Here is an 11121-nt window from a genome sequence, read left to right as displayed (position 1 = left end):
TCTCATACCGGACGACGTTGAAAATTAATTTAATTACGCTAATACTGAACAGAATATTGAACCGATCTATAATTGTGACACTCATTAGCAAACGGAATATGTGGACGATTGCTGAATTGTAAAAGAAATATTTGTGCATCCGCGTGTAGTGAGAATCCATATGTCGGCTCGGGTGGTTACAATTTCTCTTGCTCTTTCCAATTAAATTATAATCATTAAATTACTGTTTGATTAATCATTTAATGGTGGATAAAATCCATGATTAATCCACTAATTTATTCATCTTTCCTTAAAAAATTGCAAATTGCAGGTGATTAATTGTTTGGATCTTGTAACGAGTATTTCTTCTTCTTCTTCTGTCTTTTAATCATTTAGTTTCAACAATCCTACTTACATCACGACGGAGCAGATGGCCAGCTCCAGAAAACCCATGTGTAGTACTATATAATCCAAGGGTCGAAATTCTATTTTCCTAATTCGGGATTCAAAGCCAGAATACAGTTAATTAAAATCAATTCATGAACTTGTCAGGAATTAGCCCTGGTATTCCGATTCCTTCCAGGAATAAACCCTGGTTCCCATTTCGATTTCCACGAAGGAGGATTCGTGGGTTGTTAAGATTTTGTAAAAAGGAAAGTAATATATATGTATGTTAAGATTTAGTAAATAACTTCCAGAGAGGAAAGTAAAAAGGAGCGGGTTGGTTTCTCGATTGGAGCAGGAGTTACAGATATGGAGCTCTGTATAAGTAGTAATCCTCTCCCAGAGGTTGGTTTCACTGCAATCTTTCTTCACTCTTGTGGATTTTGCTTAAAATTACAAACATGTCGCTAGAAGTCGATTACCACCTTCGAGTAAACTCTTTACATCCTCCTTCAGAATCCCCATTAATCATCAGCTTTCAAATTTTCCATGTGCATCGCGAATGCATCGAGGTTGAAGATGAAACGTTCCAATTATCTCCTGATGATTGGCAACTCGTGGGTAGCCCTTCTGTTGAAATTAATGTTGACTCCTTCGGAAGCCATGAAGTTACAGAGATCATCAGCCTGCTCTATGATTTCGACGTTCCCCCTCGCGTCGGGAGAAACCTTGTGCAGAAAATTCAAACAGAGTTGACCTCGAAGGTTTCCCTTCTCGTCGAAATAACAAAATTCATGAACTTTGTAGATAAGTATGGCGAAGAACCTGAAATTACCAGAATCGTAGACGAATTTAGAGCGAATCTCAGCTTGTCGGAACCTAAAACCACACCTGCTGCCAATTCCGCCATTGAAGCTTTGCGGAAATTCGTCTATGATGAAGAAGATGATGATTGTAAAAGTAAACAACACTGCACCATATGCATCGAAGATTTCGTTCGAGGATCTGAGCTCAATGAGATGCCTTGCTCTCATCTTTTTCACCCAGACTGCATCGTTGAATGGTTGCAAGTTAATCACACTTGCCCTCTGTGCCGCCATCCCCTTCCCTGCGAATCCTGATCTCGTCTCTTTAGATTTTTCTACACTTTTCAGGAACATTCCAGAACTCTCTCTCTCTCTCTCTCTCTCTCTCTCTGTTAGCCTAGTTGGCTTGTAATGATGAAAATCTTTTGTCTTATAAGATTACAATTTTTTTATTAATTAATTATTACCAATTAATTGTTTAGCTTCAATTTATTGGGTCAATAGGAAATGGTTCAAGTAAAAATAATCTTTCAAAAATACACATTCTTTTTGACAAAAATTATTTGTTGATTAAAAAAAAAATACTATTGGCTTGAATTTTAATGAGGATGTTATAATGATTAAAGATAAGTTAGTCTAACAAATTTTGGTTCATAAGTTATATTCTCGTTTATATTAAAAAATTCAGTTGCTGATAATAATTATTACAAAAAAATAAATAATATTTTATATTTTATAATTTTTTTAATAATAAATTATTATAATATAATATTTTTAATTTATTTAGCATATTTAAATTAAACTTTGCTTTTTTTATTATTTTATTTTTTATTAGTTATAACGAGTTCTAGCATAAAAATCACTAACAATCTGTAAAAGGAACATATGTTGATGACTTAAGAATTTTTTGCAAGGTTTTATTCTCTATTATCTTTGTATTAATTCTTTTGGTTCCTATTCTATATGATTTATCTTAATGAGTCAACTTCTCTATATATTTTTATATTGATTGTAATACCCAGGCTCGAAAAGTGGTTCGAGATAAATTTTTTTTATTAAAATAATTATTTATTTTATTTTATTTTTATTTTATTAAAATTTTGAAAAAAAAAGTGAATTAAGAATGAGATTGAAAATAATTTTATGAAAAAAAATGAAAAAATTTTGAGTTTGTATGGTGTTTTTGAAAGAAAAATTAAAAACAAGAGTTCAAAGTGCAAAAAAGAAAAATTCGACCACATAAGACGACTCAGTCAGCAGTTCCGACAAACCAAAGCACGCTGCATGTCAAAACACGCTGACATCGGCGCCACGCGAGAGGCCACGCGGGCAATCCAACGGCATAGGTTCGATCCTGCGTGTAAGAACGACTCAAATTCATTCCCTTCTTATACACGATCGAAAGAACGAGATCAATCACGATTAACAGTTCATATTCGCCCATGCAATCGGCTTAAATTGGAAAAGATCGGGCGGCCCTCCTCGCTCCACATCGACACAAATGAATAGTCCAGATCGACATGGGGTGGATATAAATACCTTGCGTCGTAGGGGAACCCAAACCCTAGCTGCTAGCCCCCATTGGAGGAGAAGAATCAGATGCTGAAGAAGAAGACCGAGCACCGACTGTCGCCGCACCGAAGCCACCACCGACCACCAAAAAAGGTAAAATTTCTCCCTACTCATTCAGAATTCGATTTTGAACCTCTTTATCGCCATATCGGAGAAAAAGGGACGGCGAATGAGCAAGAAACTATGGGCAAAGCCGAGCAGAGCTGCCGTGACCAAAACTCAAAAATTCCTTTGATGGGCCCATTCATGCTTCCCGTTTCACGCAATTTTCTGATCATTGTATTTACCGTCCTTTTCTGTACATGTAAGCCGAAGAAGGAACTCTAGTTGCAAAGGAGGACTGGCAGAGCCGCCGCACCCGAAGACTCCCTCGCCGGGAGGTTCGATTTTTTGTGATTTTTCGGCCAATTGAGACCCCCTAATATATTTTTTCTCAGGGACACATGTAAAATTAGCTAAAACTGACTAAAAACTTGGCAAAATCGGCTAGGTCGAGGCGAACTTCCGCCGTGGGCAACGGAGCTGGCACTGGAGCATGGTGGCATCGCCGTGCTGGAACCCCAAAATTTGCCGGAAAGAGTTTTGGACACTAATTTTGAATTTTAAAGGTATTTTTAGGTATGTGACGAGTGTTTTAGATTCTGTAGGAAAATTTTAAGAAATTAATACCCATTAGGAGGCATAGTAGACAGCGCAACATTTTGAAATACCGATTCGGGTAAGGATCCCTCACCTTATTTTCTGTTGAAATAAATTGAGACTTAATGATGTATATTTTTATATTTTTGTGAAAATTTAGAAAATGTTAAAAATAATTACCGGTCACTAGTAGAGTTAGAATTGGTTAGTTCACAATTGTCCTGATTTCTTATTTATTTTCCTGTACTGTCCTACTTGTTTGTTATCACATTGTTCATGTTCTTAATTTATAGTTTTTATGGACTTATCGATTTATCTAGTTTATTCAGTTATCTGGTTACTGAATTCCTTATTATGATAAACTATATCATCTGCGTAAATGTCCTCTAATTGATCTGAAAATATAATATAAGATATTAGCATGCGTTTATTAGTTGTTTTATTGATGAGAATCTTTATGTGAAATGCTCACTGGATATCCTGAAAAATGGTGGACGAACCCAGTAGATAGGGAACCCTACCGTGAACGTTATCTCAGTCGGACAGAGTTGGGAAGTCCCATACCAGAAGAGTTTGGAAGATATGATTCACCCTCATACCGGACGTGGTATCGAGGCGATGGAATATTTGGTTTGATGGGGTACGGGAACGGCCGATTAATTGATAAAATTATATATTGGGTTCACGAGTATGAAGATATCCCTATGGATCCTCATGGGTGTTAGTAAGCAAGTAAGAAAGAAAAATTATCATCTCTTATTCTCTTGTGCGTGAAAATAAAAAGTAGTATGAATATGAATTTTCATAGGTTATTTTTTAAAAAACTCGTAACGGTAAATATCAAACAAACGTCTTTAAGTTAAATGTATTTAATTAAACAAATGCTCCATTAATTATTTTTCTGATTTTTACCAAACTTCAGTTTTTCGTATATGTGATATTCTTACTAGGATAGTGTCACCCTTTCATTAATTATTTCAGATAAAAAAGAATAAGATTCAAATTTCGATCAGCAAAAGGGTTGTGAGTAGTTCACTACCTGGACTCCCTTTAAATACTAGTGAAGATTGTTCTAAAATGCTTATTTATTTATTTTTTTCTTAATTACTGTTTGTCTTTTAGAAGAAACATTCTCGTAGCCCTATTGGGCATTCTAAATTATTGTATAAGGAATGTAAACCCTAACTCTGTTATCCGCTTCCGCATTTTAATTATAAATTCATTTCTTCTAAGGTTCCAAGCCTTTACATTAATACTTAATTTTTTCTTAACATATCTAAAATATCCTTAAGATAAGTTAGTTTCGTTACTTTTTTGTATTATGAGACAATAAATCAACTAGAGAGAGAATTATAAAAGTAAGAGCACTAGCAATAATTGATCCAGAAATGCGTTTTTTGCATGAGAAAAATGATTAAGAGAGAAGGTAGCTTTTGGGGAAATAAAAAATGTTAATGACAAGTCCATAATAGATAATTGACAAGAGAATAAATTGTTTATTATATTATATTTGGTAACTTGTGAATAATATAAAATACGGAATATTTGTCGATATGAGGTAAATGTCTTTTCATTATTTTTATAAATAACTGGTACGTTCAATCCAAATTAGAACCAAATTGATAATTATGAGTTTCAAATTTTCATAACGAATATTGAACCAACATGATTTTTCAATAAAATAGAATTATCAAAAATCCCAAAGACACGGGAGGGATTCGAGGAAGAATTATTTTGACTTCCAAAACCTTACACAATGTTACGACCAAAAAGTTTAACCACCTAATTTACTTTCCCTACTTGAATCACATCTAATAAAATGAATGCTATTAAGGTAACTGGGAAAAAAAAGAATAAAGAAAGATGTCACAGCTTACCTGATAAATCGATCCTATTTCCTTAGCTCAACAAGGCATCCTTCACTTGAAGACTCTTGAAGAACATTAATAAAATCAGCAAAAACTAATTTTAAGAAGCAAGTAAAAAGTTGAAACTTTATTAATTTTCTAGATTCTTGAATTGTAATTACAATGCTAATGGTAAAGTCTTTTATAGGCTTTATTCTACGACTTCAAATTGAAATAGGAAGTTTAATTCTATTTTAATTCTTAATAGGATTTAAACTAGGAAACTTAAATTAAATGCTTAAAATAATCTAATCCTATTCAACATATAATACTCCAAGTAATTAAAATTGGAATCTTCTTCTCATAATTGATTTTAGTCTCCTCCTCGAGTTAGGCTTCCATGTTGCTTTTGGCTTCTTCTTCTTCATTCTTTAACACTTTCTTGAGAGGAATTTGAGTAGAACTTGTTGGAAATTATAGGAATTGTAGTAGGAGTTTGAAAGAGGATCTCAACATGGAGAACTTCTTCTTGGCCAATTCGTGAATGGCGTTAAAAGTCTTATTGTGTTTGAATTTTTTCATTTTCTTCTTGAGTAGTTGTTTCTTGATTAAGGTGTACTGTTAGAATAAAAATATTTTTTAAATCAGTATATTTGTAAATCTAAACACACAATATCGTATTGAATAAATAAAAAAAAAAAGATAAATGGAAGCGTACCTGAATCTATCACGAAAGATTTGATTGCGTCCTGCAGTAGGTACTTCCGAATCAACATGATACGTTAAAAGCTTTTTTTTTTTGGGGGAATTTCAGAAAAATAAAATAGCAATCTAGTGATTCGGAGACCATAACCGCCATTTTATCGATAAACTTTTATAATTCTTATTTCGCCCATCATAAAACGAGAATTTTACAAAAATGATAGTTGCACATTATAAACTCATACTTAAACCCAATGCATTAAGACCCAATACTTTTTAATCGTATTTGATCACTTTTAAATGAGCTCATTAAATTGATAGCTTGATATGCATATCAAATCCTACATTAAACCCAATGTACCCCACTTAGGCTTTATGTGACACCTTAACTATGCGTTAAATAATAGTAGGAGTACTCAGAACTGTGCTATTAATACCTGAATGTATCACCAAATAATCTCATCTATCGATCATAACGACGAAGGATCAAAGTGGTATTCGCTACAACTATCATAACTAAATCTATTAATGATCATGTATATCAATATAACCGAACGACATGGATCAAACATGGATGTACATATAAATTACATGCTATGTGATCTAAGTATATCTATTTCTAACTGGTCTTGCCTTAACTTTAGTGAAATCAATTATAAGAAAACTAATAGATAATATATATAAACAAAAACACAAAAACTGGAACGAAACTTTATATGCATAAATCAAAACCAAAGTAAAAATTTTATGACATGTCTAACAAAATAAATACAACTAAGGGACAACCCACTAAAACTACACATCATCTAGGGATATAACACTTATATGAATAGTTTGCTCATTAAAGACCTTAGATGTTAATCCCTTAGTGAGCGGATCTGCAATTATGGAGTTTGTTCTAATGTGATCTATCGATATTTGCTTATTTTAAACTCTTTATTTAACAATGAAGAACTTGATATCTATATGCTTTGACTTTGTTGAGCTCCTGTTATTATTGGAATACATAACTGCAGACTTATTGTCACAAAATAACATTAATGGTCTTTATATGCCATCAGTGATACGCAGCCTAGTGATACAATTTTGCAGCTATATTTCATGATTGAATGCCTTATAACAAGCTATAAACTCTGTTGCTATAGTAGAAGAAGCTACAAGTGTTTCCTTAGCACTCTTCCAAGAAATATCTCCCCCAACAAGCAAGCAAATATAGTCTTATGTAGATTTTCTATTGTATTGACATCCGACGAAATCAAAATTACAATAACCAATAATCTCCAACTAATCTAACCTCCTATATATGAGCATATAACATTTTGTTCTCTATAGATATCACATTACACATTTGGCTGTTTTTCAATGATCCATACTTGGATTGCTTAAATATCTACCTAACATCCCAATAATGTATGCAATATCTAGACACGTACAAACTTGTGCATACATAAGACTCTCTACAGCTGAAGTATAAGGAATTTTTTGCATATCCGTAGTCTCTAAGTCATTCTTAAGGCATTGACTTAGAGTAAACTTTTTTCCTTTAGATACAGAGCAGTCACCTGGTTTACAATCCTGTATACCAAAACTTTTAAGAACTTTTTCGATATAACTCTTTTGTGATAATCAAAGAATACCTCGAGAGTGATCTCGATATATCTGAATCCTTATTACAAAAGAGGCATCCCCAAAATTTTTCATCTTAAATTTCTTTGTTAGAAATCTCTTAGTTTCATGCAATAAGTCCTATATTACTACTGACAGGCAGTATGTCATCGACATATAAAACTAGAAAAATATACTTCCACTAAATTCATCTCAAAACCAAATGAGATGATGACTTGATGAAATTTGTAATACCATTGACATGAAGCCTACTTAACTCCATAGATGGATTTCTTTAGTTTGCAAACTTTTTGTTGTGCATCTCTGGATACAAAATTTTCTTGTTGCACCATATAAATCACTCATCAATGTCACCATTGAAAAACATTATCTTAATATCCATCTGACATAACTCAAGATCAAAATGTACCATTAAAGCCATTATAGTCCTAAAAGAGTTTTTTGACGAAACTAGAAAGAAAGTCTCTTTATAATCGATGTTTTATTTCTGTGTAAATTCCATAGCGACAAGACGGACCTTATACCTTTCTACATTACCTTTTAAATCTCTTTTGGTCTTAAATATCTATGTACAATCAATGAGTTTCGCATTCTTAGGCAATAGGATAAGATCCCAAATGTCATTGTCCTTTATGGACTTTATCTTTTCATTCATGGTATCAATCTACATTTGAGAGTTAAAACTTTTTATGACTTGACAAAAATTGATAGGGTCATCTTCCACTGTACCAATGTCAAATTTATGTTCTTGGAGATATACAATATAATTATCTAGAATTATACTTCTCATTTCTCTAATGGATCTTCTTAATGGCATAAGTTCTTGAGGATGTAAAGTTTGTGTTTTAGGAATAGTTTTCTAAATAGGAACGAGAGATACTATGATATTGCCTTTATCTAGAGTTATTTTTTGAATAATGTTAGGTATAAGAATCTGATCCTGATCATTGTCAAGAGCAACTGAGGGAATATGAATATTGATTCATTCCTCTTTAAAGATAAAGTCTCGAACTCTTTCTCCCCCTCCCCCCCCCCCCTCACAAACTCAACATCCTTAGAGAATTGAACATTTCTCGTCTCAAAAATTATCTTAGCAATGGGATCATAAAACTTGTAACCCCTGGATCACTTACAATAACCAGCAAAATAGCAACTAACAGTTCTAGAGTCTAGTTTCTTTTCATGTAGCCTATAAGGCCTAGCTTCAGCTGAACATCCCCAAATATGTAAATGTCTCAAATTAGGCTTCTTACTCGTCTAAAGCTTATAAGGAGTCTTTATAGTTATTTTAGTTGGAACTCTGTTGAGTAAATATATTGCAGTCTTTAATGCTTCTTCCTATAGTGATTCAAGTAACGCAGAATGACTAATCATACTCCTCATCAGATTCTTAAGTGTTATGTTTCGCCTTTTAGCAACACCATTCAGACTTAGAGAATTTGACATGGTGTACTGTGGGACGATATCGCATTCCTCTAAGAATCAAGCAAACAACCTAGGACAGTGTTCACCTAATTCGTCAGATCTACCACAATATTTACGACCACAGTCAGATCTAACAGCCTTAATCTTTTTGTTAAGTTGGTTCTTAACTTCTGCTTTAAAACTCTTAAACACATCCAGGGACTAAGATTTCTCATAAATGATATATAGGTAGTCATATATGGAATAATCATATATGAATGTTATAAAATATTGTTGACCATTCCAAGAAGTCGTAGGGAACGGTCCATGAATATTTGTATGAATGAGTTGTAATACATCCATAGCCCTGTTGGCACCTAATCTCTTAATATTTATCTATTTTTCCTTGATACAATGGATACATGTCAAAATTTATAAAATCAAGAGGATCCAGAATTCCATCTTACACAAGTCTCTCAATTCTCCTTTAAGAGATGACTTAATCTTTTATACCATAAGGAAGCAGAATTCTTATTGGTTAATTTTCTTTTTACACCTCTTGTACTAACATGTAAAGATTTACTATAAGAAACAATTATATCAAGAAAATAAAGATTATCATGTGCTGATAAAGAACTAGAACTAACAAGATTTTAATTAAGAAAAGACAATTTTTTATTTCTAAATGAACATAAATAACTAAATTTGTCCAATACAAAAATAGAAATCACATTCTATATAAATGACGGTATAATAAAAGTCTCTTATAAATCTAAATAAAATCCTGTACTTATTAACAATCTAAATTTGTTAATTATTTCCGCCTTAAATGGTTTGTCATCGCCTTGTTAATTGTTTCTGCCTTAAATGGTTTGTCATCGCCTACATAAATAAATCTAGTACCATCTTTTGGCTTGCGGCAATGGAGGCAACCCTGCATAGAGACACATATGTGAGTTGTAGCACCAAAATCTATCAACCAAATGTGTATAGGTACAGAAGTTAGATTAATCTTAGAACAAATAAAATTAAGAAGCATACATTTTTTTTTGCATGCCACGCATGATAATTAGCTCATTTCTTATTCTGGTGTCCCGAAGCTTTATAGAAGAAACAAACATTTTCTTTCTTAACCTTTTTTTTTCTTCTATTTAATTGGAACCGCAACATCTTTTACTGTTTTCTTTTTCTTGTTCTTCTTAGCCTTTGAGATCACAACTAACTAAACACTTTTTGTCTAATCAAACTTTAGTATTTCATCTTCCTCAACATAGTGTAAAATTAACTCATTGAGAGTTCATGATTCCCGCTGACCATAATATATCTCCTTAAAATTATTGAACTGTGGAGGAAGAGAGATCAAAATAATGTACACCAACATTTCTTCTGATATATCTTGACTAAGTTCCCCAAGCTCAGCTTGAATATCAGACATCTCCTTTATGTATTCTTTTATGTTTCTTTTTCTGTTATATTTCATGGAAACAAGAGTCGACAAAAGTATACAAGAGTCTGTATTTTTCAACATTAAGATGAAATCAATATTCATAGTAACACTTTTAATAGAAAAAGAAGCTGAACAGAGAACGTACAAAAATAAATTAATTAATGCTCACATAAAACTGTAAATTACAAAATTTAATAATGAACTTTAAATAAAGGTATATTCCTATCTCAAGATACCATGCACTCTATTAATATTCTATATTTGAACAGAATATTAACTTATAAGTGGTACCTTATAACAATAATTAAATACATGCAGTAAAAATACATCAAATAGTAAAATGAAAAACCAACCGTTACATATATATATATTTTTTTTTTCTGCTTCAAATATATACATCCTAAACTCATATATATATATATACATATATTTTCTGCTTTAATTTTTTTTGGAATCCATATATATATATTTTTATTTAAAAATACATATATATTTCTAGATCTTAAATATAAATATATTTCTAATCCTTATATAAATATATACATATATATTTCTTTTACATATATATTTCGCATGAATTCAGCCAAACAAAAATAAAACCTAGATCCAATTTTTTTTTTAATTTTCTGTTAATATATTTATTAAAAAATAAAACAAAAATTATATATTTTCGAATAAAATAAATAAATCTTGAATATGAAAGATCCAATACGAG

The 11121-nt window shown here is 32.0% G+C and overlaps 1 protein-coding gene across 1 annotated transcript; it reads left to right on the top strand.

Annotated features, from left to right (window-relative positions):
- The first annotated feature begins 689 nt into the window (after nucleotides 1-689).
- Nucleotides 690-1657, top strand: LOC110816843 (uncharacterized). Its single transcript, XM_022045175.2, has one exon. It carries the CDS (start codon nucleotides 825-827, stop codon nucleotides 1482-1484), a length of 660 nt encoding a protein of 219 aa, XP_021900867.2. The 5' UTR covers nucleotides 690-824; the 3' UTR covers nucleotides 1485-1657.
- The last annotated feature ends 9464 nt before the right edge of the window (nucleotides 1658-11121 follow it).

This window comes from Carica papaya, chromosome 9 (assembly GCF_054855325.1).
Source record: "Carica papaya isolate Zhongbai chromosome 9, ASM5485532v1, whole genome shotgun sequence".
Classification (NCBI taxonomy): domain Eukaryota; kingdom Viridiplantae; phylum Streptophyta; class Magnoliopsida; order Brassicales; family Caricaceae; genus Carica; species Carica papaya.
This window is presented reverse-complemented; position numbering and strand designations above follow the sequence as displayed.